Here is a 22155-nt window from a genome sequence, read left to right as displayed (position 1 = left end):
TTCCTGCAAATTCTATCACCGTTTTAGCCATTATTCACTAAGTAACCCCCTACCATGTTGCACACTTTCCATTTCTGGATGTGGTATGCAATTCTCAATTGTTCTCCTATTTTCTTTCCAGTCCCTCTTCTTTCAGTATGCTCCCCTGCACCCATTCCATCGGGGAGGCGGTGCGGCAGAATGTAGGGTGGGGGGTGTTGTAGTACAAACTTTGAACTCAGTGTTAAACTATTAGGTTAGTTGCTCTCATGTCAAAATGTAAGCAAACAGCACAGCAACGACTGCATGAAGTAAATTGTGCATAATACAGACGGGTGCGAAATGTTGCCTTGTTTTGCCATCTCTAATGCCCTGTTGTGTTCTGCCCTCAGCTGCTCCTGGCACTGGGACTTAGCAATGCTGGCCTGCTTCCCCCGCAGCTCCAGGTGAGTACTGGCAAGCACTCCCTCTCATTATGCACCCGGCAAGACTATTAGCACTCTGAATGTACTCGGTTATTTGTCTGTCATTGTGGAGCACAGTACTTACTACCTCTGTGAGATAACGCACTGTAGAAGGTCATTCTTATGCAGGGGTGGACTGGCCTGTGGGGAACTCTGGCAATTTCCCGGAAGGCCTCTGCACCCTGGGCCTCTGTTGTGTGGTATTTCTAAATTTCCCCATAGGAAAAGGGGTTGGGCTTGCTGAAAATGTGTAATATGGGGCCACTTTGAACATTTTTTCCAGGGTCTCTTTTGGTTCCTAGTCCACCCCTGTTCTTATGCAAGTGCGAAGCAGAGCTTGGCTGGCCCACCGACTGAATACTAAAGTCCAGGCGGATTTCTCAGGTATCCAGAATGAATGGGTAACACACATTACCTCTAAGGTATTTCAGTGGACAGTGTTTGCCAGTGTGTCACTGGTTCTTATGTCGTGGCTTGGCTTCGCTGTTCGGGAGTAACAGGAAGCCAAGGCGTCCCCACACTTCGTATACTGGATCTTTGGAATTTTAGGATGCCAGGTTCTGAGATGCAGGAACCTGCTCAATGGGTAACAAACAATACATTGAATTGCATGCACCAGAAAAGATGGCGCTGAGCATCTCTGGGTCTCACTGGAAAGACCGGCCACTTCGAACAGATGGGTCACTTCGAACTGTGCTAATAGTTAAACAATATATTGAATTATATGTAACAGAAAAGCTGGTTCTTAGCATCTCTAAACCTCACTGGGAAGACAGGCCACTTAGAGCTGTGCAATAAGTAACAGTGCATCGAATTTTATGTAGCAAATAGCCTGGCCTCACTGGGAAGACAGGGCACTTAGAGCTGTGCAATAAGTAACAGTGCATAGCATTATGTAGCAAATAGCCTGGCCTCACTGGGAAGACAGGCCATTCAGAGCTGTGCAATAAGTAACAGTGCATCGAATCTTATGTAGCAAATAGCCTGGCCTCACTGGGAAGACAGGGCACTTAGAGCTGTGCAATAAGTAACAGTGCATCGAATTTTATGTAGCAAATAGCCTGGCCTCACTGGGAAGACAGGGCACTTAGAGCTTTGCAATAAGTAACAGTGCATAGCATTTTATGTAGCAAATAGCCTGGCCTCACTGGGAAGACAGGCCATTCAGAGCTGTGCAATAAGTAACAGTGCATAACATTTTATGTAGCAAATAGCCTGGCCTCACTGGGAAGACAGGCCATTCAGAGTTGTGCAATAAGTAACAGTGCATAGCATTTTATGTAGCAAATAGCCTGGCCTCACTGGGAAGACAGGCCATTTAGAGCTGTGCAATAAGTAACAGTGCATAGCATTTTATGTAGCAAATAGCCTGGCCTCACTGGGAAGACAGGGCACTTAGAGCTGTGCAATAAGTAACAGTGCATCGAATTATATGTAGCAAATAGCCTGGCCTCACTGGGAAGACAGGCCATTCAGAGCTGTGCAATAAGTAACAGTGCATAGCATTTTATTTAGAAAATAGCCTGGCCTCACTGGGAAGACAGGCCATTTAGAGCTGTGCAATAAGTAACAGTGCATAGCATTTTATGTAGCAAATAGCCTGGCCTCACTGGGAAGACAGGCCATTTAGAGCTGTGCAATAAGTAACAGTGCATAGTATTTTATGTAGCAAATAGCCTGGCCTCACTGGGAAGACAGGGCACTTACAGCTGTGCAATAAGTAACAGTGCATAGCATTTTATGTAGCAAATAGCCTGGCCTCACTGGGAAGACAGGCCATTTAGAGCTTTGCAATAAGTAACAGTGCACCGAATTATATGTAGCAAATAGCCTGGCCTCACTGGAAAGACAGGCCATTCAGAGCTGTGCAATAAGTAACAGTGCACAGCATTTTATGTAGCAAATAGCCTGGCCTCACTGGGAAGACAGGCCATTTAGAGCTGTGCAATAAGTAACAGTGCATAGCATTTTATGAAGCAAATAGCCTGGCCTCACTGGGAAGACAGGCCATTTAGAGCTGTGCAATAAGTAACAGTGCATAGCATTTTATGTAGCAAATAGCCTGGCCTCACTGGGAAGACAGGCCATTTAGAGCTGTGCAATAAGTAACAGTGCATAGCATTTTATGTAGCAAATAGCCTGGCCTTACTGGGAAGACAGGCAATTTAGAGCTGTGCAATAAGTAACAGTGCATCGAATTATATGTAGCAAATAGCCTGGCCTCACTGGGAAGACAGGCCATTCAGAGCTGTGCAATAAGTAACAGTGCATAGCATTTTATGTAGCAAATAGCCTGGCCTCACTGGGAAGACAGGCCATTCAGAGCTGTGCAATAAGTAACAGTGCATAGCATTTTATGTAGCAAATAGCCTGGCCTCACTGGGAAGACAGGCCATTTAGAGCTGTGCAATAAGTAGCAGTGCATAGCATTTTATGTAGCAAATAGCCTGGCCTCACTGGGAAGACAGGCCATTTAGAGATGTGCAATAAGTAGCAGTGCATAGCATTTTATGTAGCAAATAGCCTGGCCTCACTGGGAAGACAGGGCACTTAGAGCTGTGCAATAAGTAACAGTGCATAGCATTTTATGTAGCAAATAGCCTGGCCTCACTGGGAAGACAGGCCATTTAGAGCTGTGCAATAAGTAACAGTGCATCGAATTATATGTAGCAAATAGCCTGGCCTCACTGGGAAGACAGGCCATTCAGAGCTGTGCAATAAGTAACAGTGCATAGCATGTTATGTAGCAAATAGCCTGGCCTCACTGGGAAGACAGGCCATTTAGAGCTGTGCAATAAGTAACAGTGCATAGCATTTTATGTAGCAAATAGCCTGGCCTCACTGGGAAGACAGGCCATTTTGGAGCTGTGCAATAAGTAACAGTGCATCGAATTATATGTAGCAAATAGCCTGGCCTCACTGGGAAGACAGGCCACTTAGAGCTGTGCAATATGTAACAGTGCATATCATTTTATGTAGCAAATAGCCTGGCCTCACTGGGAAGACAGGCCACTTAGAGCTGTGCAGTAAGTAACAGTGCATAGCATTTGATGTAGCAAATAGCCTGGCCTCACTGGGAAGACAGGCCATTTAGAGCTGTGCAATAAGTAGCAGTGCATAGCATTTTATGTAGCAAATAGCCTGGCCTCACTGGGAAGACAGGCCATTTAGAGCTGTGCAATAAGTAGCAGTGCATAGCATTTTATGTAGCAAATAGCCTGGCCTCACTGGGAAGACAGGCCATTTAGAGCTGTGCAATAAGTAACAGTGCATTGAATTATATGTAGCAAATAGCCTGGCCTCACTGGGAAGACAGGCCAATTAGAACTGTGCAATAAGTAACAGTGCATAGCATTTTATGTAGCAAATAGCCTGGCCTCACTGGGAAGACAGGCCATTTAGAGCTGTGCAATAAGTAACAGTGCATAGCATTTTATGTAGCAAATAGCCTGGCCTCACTGGGAAGACAGGCCATTTAGAGCTGTGCAATAAGTAACAGTGCATCGAATTATATGTAGCAAATAGCCTGGCCTCACTGGGAAGACAGGCCACTTAGAGCTGTGCAATAAGTAACAGTGCATAGCATTTTATGTAGCAAATAGCCTGGCCTCACTGGGAAGACAGGCCATTTAGAGCTGTTCAATAAGTAACAGTGCATAGCATTTTATGTAGCAAATAGCCTGGCCTCACTGGGAAGACGGGCCACTTAGAGCTGTGCAATAAGTAACATTGCATAGCATTTTATGTAGCAAATAGCCTGGCCTCACTGGGAAGACGGGCCATTTAGAGCTGTGCAATAAGTAACAGTGCATAGCATTTTATGTAGCAAATAGCCTGGCCTCACTGGGAAGACGGGCCATTTAGAGCTGTGCAATAAGTAACAGTGCATAGCATTTTATGTAGCAAATAGCTTGGCCTCACTGGGAAGACAGGGCACTAAGAGCTGTTCAATAAGTAACAGTGCATAGCATTTTATGTAGCAAATAGCCTGGCCTCACTGGGAAGACAGGCCATTTAGAGCTGTGCAATAAGTAACAGTGTATCGAATTATATGTAGCAAATAGCCTGGCCTCACTGGGAAGACAGGCCATTCAGAGCTGTGCAATAAGTAACAGCGCATAGCATTTTATGTAGCAAATAGCCTGGCCTCACTGGGAAGACAGGCCATTCAGAGCTGTGCAATAAGTAACAGCGCATAGCATTTTATGTAGCAAATAGCCTGGCCTCACTTGGAAGACAGGCCATTTAGAGCTTTGCAATAAGTAACAGTGCATCGAATTATATGTAGCAAATAGCCTGGCCTCACTGGGAAGACAGGCCACTTAGAGCTGTGCAATAAGTAACAGTGCATAGCATTTTATGTAGCAAATAGCCTGGCCTCACTGGGAAGACAGGCCATTTAGAGCTGTGCAATAAATAACAGTGCATAGCATTTTATGTAGCAAATAGCCTGGCCTCACTGGGAAGACAGGCCATTTAGAGCTGTACAATAAGTAACAGTGCATAGCATTTTATGTAGCAAATAGCCTGGCCTCACTGGGAAGACAGGCCATTCAGAGCTGTGCAATAAGTAACAGTGCATCGAATTGTATGTAGCAAATAGCCTGGCCCCCAGCATTTCTGAGTCTCACTGGAAAGGCAGGCCACTCGAGCCCTGCAACAGAGAACACTAGATTGAATGAGCTGAGCTACATGCAGCGGAACAGCTGGTGATGAGCATCTCCGGCTCTCACTAGAGAGAGAGGCCGCTTAGAGCAGAGGGCATCATATTTGCTGTGGAGCATCCTTCAGGTCCTGGATGTTCCCCCCATGTTTTGTGCACTCGCAATATTTGTTGATTTGGAATCCCTTGTTATGCAATCACTTGCACCAGATTGAAAGTAAATAACAACTAAAAGGGGTTCAGCACCACAGCCCCAGCCCCCCTCAACCCCAGGACTCTTGACACAAAAAAAGGCTCTGTTCCAGCAGCTGCACATGATTAGCCACCAACCCCACCCAGTTTCCATCATCTACCAAAAAAGAGCTGAGCAATCTGCGTTACCAAGTTGAAATGTCCTGAATGGAAGTGGTTACCCGACGTAGCCGTCCCATCAGAACTGGGGGCCGAGCTTCCTCTTCACCGGCCCCCGAATCTGGAATTCTGCCTCAGAGGACCTCGAGAACATTACCTTTGACCTTCAACTACAGAGGGCACAAAAGAGGTGTCATTTTAAACAATGACATACCTAGCAGAACATGTATCGTGGCCATAAGGCATTCGCCGAATTCTCTTAGCATAAGACACCATGAGAGGGTCACGGCTCAGTCATCACAAGGCGAGACTGGGACAGTGATCCAGGTATATGTGCTAGCATAGAGACGTCTTGCCAATAGATGCAGTTCCAATGACATACATGTAGGGAGCAGATATAATAGTTCTGATGGCACTCGAGCGTCACTTTTCTTTGTAAGCGCTTCTTTCATTGCTACGGTTCCTGCCTTGGCCTTTCGTATCATATTGTAGATGCACGCATGCGTCAGCTCGCTGTGCTTGGTACATACAGGAAGAGCTAGTCATGAAATGATCAGAAAATGGCTGAAGCCCCTTCTCTTTCAGTTCCCATCTGGCCGAGCGGCCTGGTGGTCCTACACTCGGAGGCTGAACACGAATGGTCCGTTCTGTCACTGGGCCTGCAGCGCTGGTGGCCACTCCAAGCACTTATTCGCAATTGCCCTGTCTCTGCTTTCTGGTTCTCCTCTGCAAATGCTGCTGTGCACTATGTTGGGCCTCGTTTGGTTTTGCTCTTATTTAGTTGCATTGGAATTTGTGTCATCGCCCCTCTATGGACCTTAGCTGTTCCTTAATGTTCCCGAGCCTTGAAGGGCCAGATCCATCCTTTCCTTCCCCTCCTCTCTCCCTCTTAACCCTTTCACTCTGTGCGCATATAGTCGACTGTCTCACTCTACATCATTGTTTCAGAATGCACCCTTGGCTGGTGCAAGAAGTGTTTGCCACGAAAGGTGAAATGACATTCTTGTGCCATTTTGGTTCTAGATTTATAGTACTCAAGGGCAAAATAGCACCAAATGGTGCCCCTCTGTTGGTGGTGCCGATATTGTATCTCCAACACTTAAGTTACCCCAACTGCACATAATTATAGTAGGGCCTCCACAATATTAATGTTGAGGATCGCATATGCAGTTTGGGTATTTTATTCCTTGCACGGGTTTGGCTCCAGGCAGCTGTTCAAATACCTTATTTATTCTTAAATGTATGTTTGTGTTTAAAACAATAAATACAAGTCAGAATTCAGACGCAAGGTATAGTGGCATGCATTCTAAAGTTAATTGTAACAAACAGATCAGACGTGCACCCTTGGGCGACTGAGAGCTACACGTACTGGTGGGCATCTTGCCTCCTGGTCAGGGTCTCCTGCTATAGGGGAAAATAGGGCTGGCAGTAGATTTGAGGGCACGTTACACTTGCACTTGGAATGTAAACATAACCCTTAAAATGTTCCCTTTATATCCCAAATGTAGTGTGACACATAACAGCCCAACTCAAAATACATTGATCAGAAACTCAGGAGGCCTGCGATCCACCAGAATCCAGGACATGTGCAGACTTGAACTCTGCCGGTGCAGGAAGGAAAGAACCAGAAGACAGGCCTTCTCTGCCAATGCCTCCAGGCTCTGGAAACTCCTCCCTGTCAACACCAGACTCTACCCCTCGTTTTTACCTTTCAGGAAACAGCTCAAGTCCCTCCTCTTCAGTGAATGGCTCCACCATAACACCTGGGTCAACAACTCCTCCACTCCCCACCTAACTTGCGACTGGGTGATCTGCTCCCCCACTTTCCTCCTATGGTTGCTTGTAGATCACTAGATGCCAAATTGCCCTCCCCCCACTCCCATGTTGTTAGCTCCCCGCTCCCTTACATTGATCCATTGTGATCCTCTTCCCTCGCCGGTTCCTTCCTCCTATGACCTGTACCGCACTCCCTTGTTTCCAGAAGCTAGGTCCGAGACCAACAAATACCCCAATAATTAGAAATAATAGAATATTGTACATATGAGATGGGGCAAAGAAGAAGAACACTTGTACAAACAGCCAAGTCCCAGAAGAAGAATGTTTACATTGAAATCACATATTTTTGATGGGTGTCTATGTGAAAATGCTCTCATTACAACTTTCACATTAGCTGGGTATCACATGGACCTTTAATTTACAGCTCCAGAAACACACTGTATGCTGGAGGAAGGAGAGTTCAGTAAACATGCTCTACTCAGGTCTGGCATATGTATGGATGCTGCACCAGGCAACGTGACTTCATGTCACCCACCATTCTTATGATGGGGCCAGATATGATTTGTATATGGCCAAGAGGGTGCCCTCTGTTGCCCTTCTGCAAATGGTAAACCAGGTAGACCCTTAGAAATGACGTTTGTAGCAATAGCCCTTGTTCATGGCCTTTTAATTATCTCAAAACCACGAGCAATGTATGCACTGCCATCAAAAATGACCGTCAACTCAGTTAAAAAAACAAAAAGTCAATTGCATGTTACCCTGCAGTGGAGGATGTGTGGGTGCATGTGTTTGTGTGTGTGTGTGTGTGTGTGTGTGAGTGAGAGAGTCTATAAACAATGAATAGCCAAAGTGCACAGAGACATATGAATCTGTAAATGCATTCTGTAGTCATGATACTGCATTACAGAAGACAATAGCAAATAACTAGAAAAAGAATAGCCTACATCACCAAATAGATTGACATAATGTTGTACACTGTGTTTTTTATGCAGGGCGGTGCAGTGGGTCGCTTGTTTCCTGGAATCCTCCAGCAACCGCAGATACCTGGTCTAGCCCAAGTGGCATTTGGACCAAGGGGACCTTTTGTGGGACAGCTGCCAAATCAGATTGCTTTCCCTGGGCAAGTTCCATTGCCCCAACCTGGTCAAGGTGCGCAGCAAACCCAGCAAGCGCAGCAGCAGGATCCAGCAAATCCGCAGGGACCTCAGCAGAACCAGCAGCCCAACCAAGTGAGTCCAAATGAATTTCTTCTCAGAAGAGCAATTGCTTGGGTTTTGTATCACAGTCTGTAGCTTTCTCTAGTGATACATTGCGTGCATGCGCAATCTTTTTAGGGGCGCACAGCCTCCTCTATCTAAGTTGTTTCCAATTGTGCATCTTTTGGTATCGCCTGTGTGTCGGTGCAAGCGTAGGAGACTGTAGTTCTGCATGATCGGGAATGAGTTAAGGAAACATGATATGATATGATATGGCATTTATAACGCGCCTATACACAAGTGTTTCAAGGCGCGACCAACATCGATTGGTCTATGGATGCGAATGTGTTTCCTTTGTTAATTTTTTTGTGAATGTATTTACATTGTTACCCCATGTGGCTTGAATCACGCACACACCCCTCTACAGAAAAAAGAGCGTAATAGAAATTACCTGGAGAACAAACGGGTCAAGAGTCATGATGAAGCTAAACAGTTTTGCAAAGGGTCCTCATTTTAATTAGTTGCATTTACTCGATGCAACGCCTGTAGGGTAATGTAACCTGCTCTGTAAGCTCCAGGCCCTCCCCCCACTGTATACAGGTACGAGGCACCCCCATCCGTGTGAATTATAACTTTTATTTCCTGGACCTATATCATGGCCATGTGATCTGTGCCGCTGACCCTTGAATTCTGCACGTAGCTTTCCTAAAATGGAAAGAGGGAGATTGTAAAAACTAAATATCAATTGATGATGGTTCTAAGCTTGAGAGCTGCCTTGCCTGGGTCATCCTCACGTTGTAGCATTTCATAACCCTGGTCTTCACACATTGTGAGACCCTCTCTGCTGTGAGAGCACGCCCTGTTTTTTTTCTGGATGCTTTTTTAGCCCACAAGAGGACAACTGACTCCTTTTCTGTGATGGAGCTTTGATGCTGTGTTTATTGGTACCTCGGGGAATCTCCAGCCTGTTAAAGTGGCAGCCGCGAAAGCCTTTTTTTCTAGCTATTGTATTTTACACAAATCAGCAGACACAGATTGCATGCAATCCCCTTTGCATTGCGCTTTGGACTCTGGGATTGTTTGGGTTTGTTTGTGTGTTAGATGCTGTAAATAAGAGGTTGGCCTGCGTGTAGGTATGACAAACACCATGTTCTTTTTTTTGTTTTGCGTCTTATGCTAGTCCTCTGTCTACTCTGTGGCTGTAGTTGGAAACCCCTTTATCCTTCCACATCTCTCTTATAGGACCTGGAATTTGAGATGGGAGAAAGCACGTTATAATCCTGGGGCCCCTCGGTTTTCCTTAACTCTCTTTAATGCTCCGTTCCCTGTCCTGGGAGGAAAAGGGATCTTGCGTGGCTCTGGAAATTCCTTTCCAAATGTTTACTCGCCTCTAATGATGCTCTGACCTTGGAAGATATATTAAAGATATGGAAAATTGAACCAGAACACCTATTTTTGTAACAGAGACGACACGATTCTTCTAAGGGCAACAGAATGCTTTGATTCAGTCCATCTACGTCTACACAGGGAAAAAGCAAGGCCTCTTCGAGGGTGAGGGTTTATGGAATATCTAGGGCCCCGTTTCAGCTCCACCAGACCCCGAGCTCCAGCTATCGCCTCATTCCAATTACTGGTCCCCAAAATAGTCATTAATACTGGGGTGAAGGCTTGTTGCCTTCTAGCTTTTGAGCCCTGTAATCACTGGGAGGTCCCCTTCTTCTGCTTCCTGATGCTTTGATGGATCTCTGAGTCCACTGAAGTGAATGCAGGCAGCGTGGTGGATTGCATATTACTTGTGCCACCCACTATGGATTAGGGTTGCCGCATTAACAGAGGCAGCAGATCCTTATTCCTACTCCTACTTCTGTGGAAAAGTAGATGCCTGTAGTAGCCATCTCCAAATGGCCTTCTTTGGGAGCTTGTTTTGCTTTTCCTCTGACCACAAAACCATATTGCATAGTCTCAGTGCCAATTTTAGATTCCCAATAATCTGGTGCATCCAGATTGGTTAGGTCCTGCTCATCAATTTTTGTTCTTGTGACTTTAGTTACTCCGGCCACAGGAGCTTTATATATATATTTTTTAAGCTCTCCTGAATCCTGGCACATTTTTTATTAGCATTCTATTCCGCTTTGGTTAGAAAAGGGTGGGACAATAGTTTACGTCTAAATGCAAGTCAGAGTTGTTTGACTTGACTCTATGGTAATAGACTTAATACATAGCCTACTTTATTGAATGAGTAATGCAGGAGAATTATTTTACCTGCAGATCACAAAAGGTCTTGGTTGATGTGTAGACTATGTTAAGTTGTCCATTTTGTTCCCACTATTATCTAGCCTGTTCAACAAAACACAGTGACTCAATGGATCCCAGAGCGATACACCAAGGGCTTGTTTAGTTCTTTAACTTGATTGGTATAACTTTAATTTAAGGGAGAATTAATCATTTTAGCGTACACGATTGAGGATAAGCCTCAAAATGTATTAGGAGGATTGGAAAGGGTAAAGGTCGCTTTGTATTTTTCATGTGGGTTTGGTTTTGTTTGCCAGGTTATGCCATACATGGTCTCCTATGGATTCCCCCAAGGACAGGGGCAAGGCCAAGGACAGGGACAGGTAATGTATTATGTATATTTAAAAGGTGCATTCCGAGTTCCCTAAATGCACCTTTCTGATTTCTGTAATTGTTCTTTACGTGCACTCTTTTCATACTAACCAAGGCTTTTGGTGGATTACCCCAAATCTCTTTCCACCCTCTTTCACTTTCACCTTGCTTTTGTTTATTCAAACTTTTCACCACCTCTCTTACTATCTTCTTCCTGACTGTCTCTCACTTTCCTTTGTTTTCTCTGAACCCTCCTCTCTCTTGCCCATTGTTCCTATCATCTCTATGTCCACCTTTTGATGTAAATCCTACAATGCAAAATGGCTTTGCATTGAAATGCTTTTCGGTTCACCCCACGAGGTTGCGCGGGATTGAAATTGCTCTCGAATCCATGGGCTCATCTTTGATCATGGCACATGTCCCTGTATCAAAGGAGGTTACATTTCATTTGCAAACAAAAATGTGTTTTTGACAATCATGCAGCATTTTTGAAGGGCCCCCCGCTCTACATTCCATACACAGGGCTCTCAATAGGCCTTCAGTCAGATACATGTAAGAGAATCCTGTCTGACATCAAGTCCCAGCATGCACTTTACTAATATTTCAGGCACAGGAAGCCTTCTAACCCTATGCAGAATCCAGAGTACCTGGGTTCAGCGGCAAATATATTCCAACCTCTTTCTTTCCCTGGCTTTTTGAAGTGACAACCGATTTTACGCGATCCTGTAGATCATGGTGTCCATTTTCCTTAAACCTTTTGGGATCTACTGCGCAGGGCAAGTTCACACGTGAAGCCACATTTTAGTTCACAGTCTCGACTAAAAAGAAAGGCATCTCGCAAACATTGAAAACCTTGCAGACGATTTGCACAGATGTTACTATGAGTAACCATTGTCTTACCCTTCACTTAAAGTAGCAGAGTGCTTAAAATACTCAAAGTAACTCTGCGTTACTCTGGCTTACTCTTAATAGGAGTGAACCAGTATTACATCAGAGTTCCATTTGGAGAGTTATATCTTTGGGAATATAATAGCTATATCCTGATTCAAGTCAGAGTTATTCACGTACCCACCTTATAACTTGGTGAATAAGAAGGTGGCCTTTGCCTTCAGTTCACATTTCAGTTCCATGCAGCTGAAAATACAAATATATTAACTCACTAATCTGTAGATGAAATTCTGATGCAATATGTAAGCTTTGCTCATGTTTTTTCTTGTTTTCGGTCAGTCACATGAGTTCCTATGTGCTGCGTTCAGACCCTTGCTCATTAGCAGTAACTTAGTTTTGTTTTTCAACTCACGTTTTCAACCTGTAAAAAGCCCAACTAGTAGGCTTGCTAAAATGTAACTGTTTGCTCACTAAACGGTTCCCTGTGTTTGCGAAATATCTGACCCTGGAGTCTGAGAAATGTCTGACCTTTGAGTCAGAGAATCATAAATAAATGTGAATTAACATATGCACTGTCCTTGCCCAGTAGAAACCTTTGGGGTTGACCAGGAAGTTGGACAGCACAATCCACACTCTACCTGACCTACATTTGAAATTGCACCCCCTTCATTGTCTCTCCCCCCAAACAGATGATGCAATATTACCCACTCTACATGTACCCACAACAACAGCAGCCTCCACAGCAACCACCTCAACAACCAGGACAGCAGCAGCCCACTGACCAGGTACCAAACATTCACAATCCGCTATTGTCCTTAATCTTCAATGAGTTTGCATCGCTCAACGTGTTGTTGTGGTATGCTCATTCATCTTCCTGAGCTGAAACCTCCAAGAACGACCAATGTCACAAGTACGCGGGATGAAAGCGAGGGAAGAATCAAAGGTGACACCCGAAGCATGAAGAGCTAGAAGAGTAGTGTGAGCCACAGTCTCCAAAGCGGCAGATAAGTCAAGGAGGAGGAGACTAGAAGATCATTTAGAGTGGTGGGCTGAGAGAAGTGAGTGAGAAACACAAAGAGGAGCAGTTTCTGTGGAGTGGAGAGGGCGGAGCCCAGATTGGGCGGGAGGGAGTAGAGTTAGCGTTAAGGTAAAATGAGATTCGAGAATGGACGTCTTCCAATATTTCTGAAAGATATTAAAGAAGAGAGATAGGGTGCAAGTTTGCAGGAGAAGATGGATAGAGCAAGGTGTTTTTTTAATTCAAGTTATAATGGCAGATCTTTTGAAGTCAGCGGGAAAGGTGTCCTTCAAAGAAACCTAGTATTTTATAGCAAGAAAAGTGATCATTAGCTCACGTTCTGTGCAAGGGAATAACGAGCTGGAAGTAGGACTTCACAACCCGCCCAGGTAATTTGAAGCATACACTGATGGCGACCTGAAAACTTATTGAGGTAGGCTAACAATTACTTTTGAACTATTTTGCCGTGATCTTAAAGAACTTCCCATGACCACACTTTGACCTTGTTATACTTTTGGTGGAAGACTGTCTCACTATGAGAATTTTGTATTTAACATATAAAGGAGTATGGATAATTCCATAGTTTAGCGAGAGGTTGGAGCAGTATCCGGTAATATTATCCCCATATATACGGTCGCCATACATAATGACGCCCGGAAAAGGTTGTGGTGACATTATATATGGTGACCATATACATCAGGTCAAAGGGAGCAGGGGTTCTGGGGGTGTCCCCCGCTCCCCTTAAACAAAAAAAAAAGGTTTTGTGGTTTGCAGGGGTGTCCCCAACATGTTCAGTTTTATAATGTCCCTGCAAAAAGCGGCCATTTCTTGGTGACTTTTTTGCCAGGCGACATTCTTGCAGGGATATTATCACATGGAACCGTTGGAGCTTCCCTGTTCCGGGGACAGGTACATTTTAACTATGAACTGGTGGTGGAACACTTACCATCGGGAAGAAAGGCTCTTGTAATGGAGGCTGGTGTGGTAGCCATGTTGCATTTTCATCAAGTGCGTGCCTTCAGATGGTTAACTACCACATAAAGATGTGATGTCTTCATTTTCTCGGCAGAACACTCCTTTCATCAATCAGCAGCGTGGATTTGTTCCCCAGCAAGCAGCACCTGTAAGTAGATATTTTAACACAAAACGTGTATACACACAGGACACCCTTGTGCATTGCATGATGCAGAGTGTTGTATTAGGATGCAGACAGCCATCCTTTCAGTGAAATCAGACACACTCCGGAGAAGATGTACTGTCTCGGCCTCCTCCTTCGTACGCGTTCTGTCCATTCAGATCCTTTTAGGATTTAATCAATTGTAGTCAGTGATATAGAGCCACCACTAAGCGGAACGACCCCACATTGGCCCCATGAAGACCATCGGGGATGGGTAGGGAAAGTTCATTCCATACTTTTCTGATTTGGGTGGACTGTATTCCATTGCATGGCAATTATATCATCGCAGGTCATGTTGAGTCTGAATTATTATCCCTATGCTATGAAGGCTGCTGAGCCGGGTTCATGACAGCCAGTTTTCTATCCCACATTGTCCATTTTTCAGCCGGATCTGAGGAGACCGGCTGGTAGGTGTGGTGGATGCACTACTCAACGCCTCAGTGTTGCCCACCGATGGAGAAAGACAGAGCTGGGGCAGTGTTATGCGCTGCCTCGCCTTCTTTCAGAGGGATCCCGGGAGGCTCCAAAGTGCAAAGGAACAGTGAAAGGGGTGCTCTCCCCATTGATGGGCTGCTAAATAGGAAATGAGTGCCTCCTCCACCCATTCCTTCTGTCTCACTATTCTGCTAAAACTGATGCAGGGTGACACCCCACGCATTTACTAATGGGGATGGTAACCTATTTTCATCAAGAATCATGCAAATATATATACATGTTTAGAACATTGGTCTATAACCTGCACCTCTCCAGATGTTTTGGAATATGACACCCAGGAGTCCTTACCAGTAACATTTCTGTCTAGATCTGATGGGAGTGGTAGTCCCAAATATCAGGAGTGTCAAAGTTTGCAAATCTCTGCCCCTGACTGTAACTGACGGGGAGTGATTGCACTATGATATGATCTGATATGGCATTTATAACGCTCCTGTAACACGAAGAAGACATTCCCAGTCTTCAAGAACTGATAAAGACTGGAAGTTGTCCAATCAAATGGTAGTTTGCATTCCACTTTTTTCATAATGTACTTTGGTCCTCCAGTCCACAATCTATTTTATCACATGCAGTAGATACATAAAAGGGCAAGTTCTTAGCAGTGCAACTTAGAACGAGAGAGATTCTACCAAACTCTTCATCTCTAAACTGTTGTTACTTCCAGCGTCAAGTCCTAAAAAAAAACAGTGTTGGAACTTATTAAACATAACAATTGAATGTGGCATCACGAGTAATTAGCATACCATGGGGGCCTCCTGAAAAAAGTGGGGGGACTTCGTCCACTCGCATGTACCCTCAACTTGAGCCCTGGCTTTTCAGCAGCATCTTTCCTGAGAACTAAACTGAGAGCGTTGGAGGGCAAATATTCCATGAATCGGGCCCTTTGTTGCCCCACTTTGATGACACGAATTGTCTTTATTTTGGTCTTCCATTTTACCTGGTCAGGCGCCAACACATTTTTCAAAATGTGGAAGCCAGTTTAGTGGCTGAAGTGCACCATTCAGTGCACATTTCATCTACTCCTCACTCTGCTGGCTTCTTCTCCAGCAGCAGGCACATGCCAAAGCACTCCGCCTTGTGCATCGCCTCTAAAATAGTCTGAGGTCATCATTTCTGAGAGATAAGCTTATCCCCCGCTCTCTTTTGTGCGCCCTTTCCTTCAGTCTACTGAACCTGAAGTGGCTTGCCCCCTAACATTAGAAGTATAAAGATGGCCTGTTCCTTTCTATCCTGGCTGCCACACTCCCATCCCCGGGCATCCCATGGTCCTCCAGTTGTCATGGCATATGACTCCCATGATCATTAACTATACTGGCTAGTACGGAAGAGAGTTGAAGGCAAACATATGTAGGGCCACTGGTTGCCCGCCACTGCTCTCCCCCTTGGATCCCAGCAATCACAGATTATCTCTCTTTCAATCAAGCCCTCAAGACCCGAATGGGTGTGTGCTTTATACACCCCTGCACCATAACATACATTAGGACTTCAGGACATCATTGCTGTTCAGGCAGACATCATGAGAAGTTTAATGTAGGTCGTAAGATGGTAACATAACCTGCCTTATCGTCATGCAATTGAGGGGTGAAGGGACCCCACTGTGCCATGTCACAAATCCCATGCTCTCTTTGACCCATTTTATTTTGTCCGACATCGTACAGGTGGTTCCGGGGGCACAGCAGCAGCAGCAGATGCCCAGTAATCCGTCGGCAGCCGGTGCACTCACGACCCAGACCGTGGTAAGCAAATGAAGGCCATGAATGTATACCACAGAACCAATTCCTGGGCAAGAGAACTGGAGGCAAACCTTCCAGGGAACATTGTTTGCAGTGCTTATGCCCATTACATGGACTAAAATGAAGTATTGCACTATGCAACTCAGACCAGTGCCCGTCAGATGCGCCATTTTGTGTATTCATTCTATTTTGAGCATTTACTGAGCGTTGACTTTGCTTCGGGAGGAATGCAGTGTTGTACACGCGTGGTGGTTCCAGACACTCAATGGAGGGTTGCCTAGGGCAAACATCACACTGCAAGACTGAATAAATACATGCTAAGATGCCTGCAGTAGATATGAGTAACAACTAAAAGAAGGGCAGAGTTACATATGGTGTAGAATGTGTGTACTATGTGGTGCATAATTTGAGAGCCACTTTGTCTATGACCATGATTCACAGAGCGTTTTCCAATGAGATTGCAACAGTGTAAAAGGCTTCTGTCGATCAGGGCCTACATGTTGTTGAGTAGAATATGCTTTGCACCAGTTAATGCACCATCAGTAACGCAACTACGAGGCATTGAGAGTTAGCAGGTGGGCACACTGAATATCTACTCTTACATGCTAAAACCTTTACAGTAAAGGGCAATGAAGGTTCTAGACTGCGAGGATGAGGAAATCAGAAACCCCCAGGACAGTTATGATTGAGAGTAACGAATAAAGAGGTAACGTTTGAGTAAATGCAAGAGGGGCTTCGAGGCAAATTGCACAGAATAAAACACCCCAAGCATGTAAGCTAGCACGCAGCTTAGGGTATGAGATTGTTCACCCTAGCCCACACGAAAGCACTAAGATGACTTTAAATGGTCCAAAGCATACATGATGGAATTTTGGACGAGTTTTACAGCCTGCGATTTAAGGTTGGAGCACCTTCTGTTTATAATAATGGAAAGCACACCTCACATGAAATTCTATAAAATGGTGCCTGGTTGCACATGTGCCTGTCATTGGAATTTGGAAAGCAGGCCAAACAATCAGATGTCTCTGAATGAATTCCTTAAATAATGGCATAGGACTCTACAATTTCTCTCAGAACGCATTGGTCATTCACTGCAAGCTCTGGTAGAGTAGGAACCAATGAAGCTGGTGTAGGCGACCACTTATCTATTCACTAGGTTTATTGATCACTACCGATATCCTCTATCTATGTTAATTATCAATCGAACAGGTTATCCTTTACCGGGTGCTTTCAGACCTGATGTCATGTCTATGCTATTAATTTATCTGCTTGCATTCCCCTCATCAGTCACAGAACGTAACCTTTATTGAATGCTAGCAACCCTGACCGTAAACTGACAGTTTGTAACTTGTGGTTCCCCAGACTTTTACACCTATGACCCCCATGATCACCCATACTGACTATGCTGACCAGGGCTGATAACTATCTGGGCCAGATTACCGAAAATGTGCCCCCATGCAAGTGCAATTTTACACAGTATTAGCACTATGGTAAATATCGACCTAATGCAAGAACCTATTCTTTCAATGCATCTTTACACCAGAGAAAGGTTTGCCCTAGTGATAATACTGAATGATATGCATCAAAAGTATATGATGTTTGCACTAGGGCATTTTTTTCCTTAATACTGGGCACATTTGCATTGCACCAGGGAAAGGTTTCTCTACTACGTTCCATGTTGGTAATCATCAGTGGTGAACTTTCAGGGGCAAAAGACACTAGTGTATCCTCATGGAGAAGGCACCAGGAATCAGACAATGAGGAGTGCACACTCACTGACCATCACCAAGATGATCTCAAGCACATGCTAAGCATGCGGTGGGGGGGAGGGGAAGTGTTGGAAAGTTTAAAGCAGTAGCAGCCTTCATTTTACAAAGCTCAGTTCACACATTAAATAGTCTTATTGGTATGGAGCCATTGGGAGGACAAAGATAGGCTCCAAATATAGACATTCAAAGGTTGTCAAGGCCCAACAATAGACAGAATCAAAATATTGACATTTTACCATCGACAAGTATATCTGGCTGAGAATGGGACAGGCATGGAAGAGTTTTATAGAGGTGACACCCCCATTATGAAAACAAGAACATTTCAATTAAAATGTCAAATAAAAATACATATGGGTATGTCAGTGTATACCAGTTTCTCTAAGGTTGCATGGGAAAAGATGTGGTAGTCCTTTACATTGAAGGACATATGACGCTAGGGATGTCATTTCACCAAAATGCCAGGGGTAGGGGAAGTGACAGCTCACAACCCTTGAACTATGATGACATCACCGGAAGTGAGGCCAGTTGACTCCGCCCCAAAGTGACATCACGGCAAGTGATGGCACATGGCCTTCCTACCTGTTATTTCAGGTTCGGTCCATAACTCCAGACCACCCTCGGTTCCTCCCTGATGCTCACAAACAGGAACCAGGAGTCTGGGAGTCCATCCTGGCTCCTGTATGTGAGCTGCGAGGAAGCCGGAGGAGACGGGTTTGGGGCTGAACGTGACACATGACACATGTCATGGTCAGCTCGCTCTAATGAGTGCTTCTTTCAAGTGCTGCAAGTCCCGAGCCCACACCTCACCCTGATAGGTGAGGACTGGGCCGCCCCCAGACCTGGTGTGGGGGGACCCCATTACGCCAATGCCCAGGAGCTTCATAAAAAAAAAAATTATGTTGGTATTTTTTACAGGGTTATCAAGGGAGAGCCTTGTCGACCCCCAAATGACGTCCCTGTATGACCCTGGGGTCCTGAGGCTCAAAAGACATATAACTATCTCATTAATATATTTTCTACTTACATATCTCGGCTGTCATTCAGGGATAGATTGGAGGGACTGCAAAGGTTTATTCACTGATATGTTATCTAACTTTATGACATGTTAGGTTATGTTCCTCTTTCAGGTCCCCAACAATACAGTGTGACCTCTTGCACTAAATGTGTGGGTATACAATTCGATAGGGGTGGCTGCAGTTTCAGGAAGAGAAACCCCTTAAGCCACTTTCATATTTTAAAGAGTCACAGAGTGCACATGTACAATCCTTTCAATGCCAGTGCCTACACTTCAACGCTGCCACCAGCGTGAAAAGATTGAACAAAAAAAATGTTTTCTGGGGGGTCCTCTGGACATGGGTTGGGGAAGTCCAACTGCCCCTGGTGGAAAAAAAATAGTATATATACGCACACATTCTAGCGGAACTCAAAGTCTTACCAGATGTATCAGAACACTGTTCTATAATTTGGCCAAGGCACATGTGGAAAAAAGTTTACTATTGTGAATCAACTGAAACATTTGAACAATCAAATAGCTGTACACTGTATTGTTCAAAGATGGCTGCCTTATTATCACAGTAATTGAGGTATTCTATTCTCAGTAGTTTACTAACAGGGACAACGAAGTAATGTAATAAGACAGTAAGGAATGTATGAGAGGGAAGGTTGATCAGTAGAAACCCACATTTTGGGAACCAGTGCATACGATTTTGTTCAGTATACTTAACGTCATTGACGGCTGCTAATCATGCATTTACCACACGAGACAAGTATGTACCGAGAAGAAAGTTGTAATGCCATTTCTGTAACCAGCAGTCTCTTCTTTATGCCTACAGCCATTTGGAGGAATAATACCACAATTCCATGGAGACAGAATGAATTTTGCTAATGGGGGCCTGATGCTCCCCACCACCACCATTGCCCCATCTGCTAAGGCTTTGGCTTCCTCCCCCGATCCAACTGTTGATGCCAATAACCAGAAGGACAAGGTACGGACGTTTTCATTCATGTTACAAGTGAATACTTCCACTGCAAAATGTCGATTGCAAAAGTACCGCCAATGTGTTTATTTGCCTTTCAAAAGTATCAACATAAAACACGCATACTTCTGTAAGGTTAGCATTCTGCTTTAAAGGGGAGATTGTTAAGTCTCCTTCTCCCTGGTCACCTCACATCTGTCCACTTTTTTTCTCCTTTCCCAAGAGGGTTGTCCTACCCCTTCAGCTGAATACCACAGTAAGGCAACTAAAATGTAGCTTTATGAACGCATTACAAAAGTATGCCTGTGGTGCAGACCTGTGCCATGAGGGAATGATGAGTGTTGAGCTTTTTTTTTTCTTACATCTACAGCTATGGGTAAGGATTTTGTTTTATGCAGAAATCAAATCTTTCCGTGAGTTCCCGTTCATCCCATCCCCCATTTCTGTTTGGCACAGTAGCTCTACATTTGCTTTGAGACGTAAAGAGAGGCAACGTTTTATCTGTTTAAATAACAGCTTTAGGGAGGAGAGGACATCAATCCCAGCCCATCAGGGAGCTTGGAATGCAAACTTTACCACTTGGTATTGGCTGCCTTGCAAGCCCCCTGAGAAGCAGGAGGTCACCATCTGCCTAACTCGACCTCGCCCTCTGCCCCACCCCTTCACAACTTCGACACCCCCACAGACTCCCCACAACATCCCATTCCAGTCCCACTTACCTGTGAATGCCTCACCCATCACCGGGTCCCTCAACATCTGGTGTCCCGCCCCATCCCCTCTGAGGCAGTGGGTATCATGGAAAGAAAGAAGGGACTACATGTAATTCTCTTCACCCTACATTCATGGCATTCATTTTGGTTTGTAGGTTTTTTAAACTGAGAAACAGAAACTGCAGCGTTTCTAGCTTACATCATGCCATGGTGCTATTATCTATAAACCTCTTAGTGGGCAGCCATTAGCAGTCGGGTAATAGCACCAGGCCCACGTTAAGGCCTCGTTTTTCTGGGTTCATTGCTGGATTATATCCTATAGTGAAATAGGCACTATAAAAACAACCCCCCCCCCGCTCTCATTCACCACACACAAATGTTGCTTGTGAATTCAAATACAATAATGTTTAAGAAATATTTAGGCAGGTCCATAAAATTGAAATACACTGTTGTTCAAAAATGTCCTTATACAATATGGAGCCTTCGACTATCCAAATAGGTTCACATGAAAATTCACGATTTGCACATGTAAGCCACTTTCACATGGTGCCTGCCTTATTTTGGGTCACAGCCGACTCTTCAAGCACTCAACTAGCAAGATGTGCTAATATTCATGCATTTCTTTATGTGCTTTACTTTAGGCCAACTTTAACCTCTTCATGGAGCCATAAAGGACGGTCTACCAAGAGTGGCTTCAATAATCCTTCTGTAAGTATCATTGTCGATGCAATGCAATGTTGGTGACACTTCCAGTGCGCTGTGCGTATTGTGGCATGCCTTCGTAGTCAAAGAGTCCCTTTTCAATTGAGCTTCCCAGCCATGTGTGGAAGGGATGCATAACTCATTTCCTGCCTATCCACCATCAGTCATTTGGCTATAACCTCCCACACGTATTCCTGATCAGCATCAGCCATCATAACCTTCACGCAGCCCCATTCTAGAGCCTCTGTTGGTCAGACCTCTTGAAGGCAACACTCCTCTGGTAGCAATTTGTAAATCACTTGTCCAACGTATGCTGCAAACATCACCTCCTGATATTCAGAAGGAAAGCTTCCATCGAACATGCATTCATTGCTGCCAGGTGTAGTCATCGAGGATGCACTGGATTCCAGCTGTATTGAGCATCTGTCCTTAGTGATGCAGTTGCCTATTATCTTGAAGGTGAGCAGATAAAAACATTCATCTCCCCACACTGAGGTCATGTTCTAAGAATCTACACGCTGAGATAGTGTCTAGGGATGAATCAAGCATTGCCGCAGATAGCTCGGTCTGTTGGTCACTTGCTGCTGTGAGCTGTCTGTATGCTGCAAGTCACTGGTCCCAAGTCGGGCAGAGCAGACTCTGCCATTGCAACGTTAA

General features: G+C 44.7%; 1 protein-coding gene across 2 annotated transcripts in view; it reads left to right on the top strand.

Moving 5' to 3' along the window:
• The window catches only part of ODAM (odontogenic, ameloblast associated), a 33353-nt gene that overhangs the window by 4706 nt on the left and 6492 nt on the right, over positions 1–22155 (top strand). The window contains exons 4-11 of one of the 2 annotated variants that reach the window (XM_069630587.1): positions 372–425; positions 8226–8462; positions 10979–11044; positions 12611–12706; positions 14009–14062; positions 16267–16344; positions 19943–20095; positions 21438–21504. In XM_069630587.1, coding sequence (XP_069486688.1) covers positions 372–425; positions 8226–8462; positions 10979–11044; positions 12611–12706; positions 14009–14062; positions 16267–16344; positions 19943–20095; positions 21438–21467 — 768 coding nt within the window. In that variant the 3' untranslated portion in view covers positions 21468–21504. The remainder of the gene's footprint in view (positions 1–371; positions 426–8225; positions 8463–10978; positions 11045–12610; positions 12707–14008; positions 14063–16266; positions 16345–19942; positions 20096–21437; positions 21505–22155) is intronic. The other variant, XM_069630588.1, reaches the window with a different exon arrangement.

This window comes from Ambystoma mexicanum, chromosome 6q (assembly GCF_040938575.1).
Source record: "Ambystoma mexicanum isolate Mex_15411 chromosome 6q, UKY_AmexF1_1, whole genome shotgun sequence".
Taxonomy (NCBI): domain Eukaryota; kingdom Metazoa; phylum Chordata; class Amphibia; order Caudata; family Ambystomatidae; genus Ambystoma; species Ambystoma mexicanum.
This window is presented reverse-complemented; position numbering and strand designations above follow the sequence as displayed.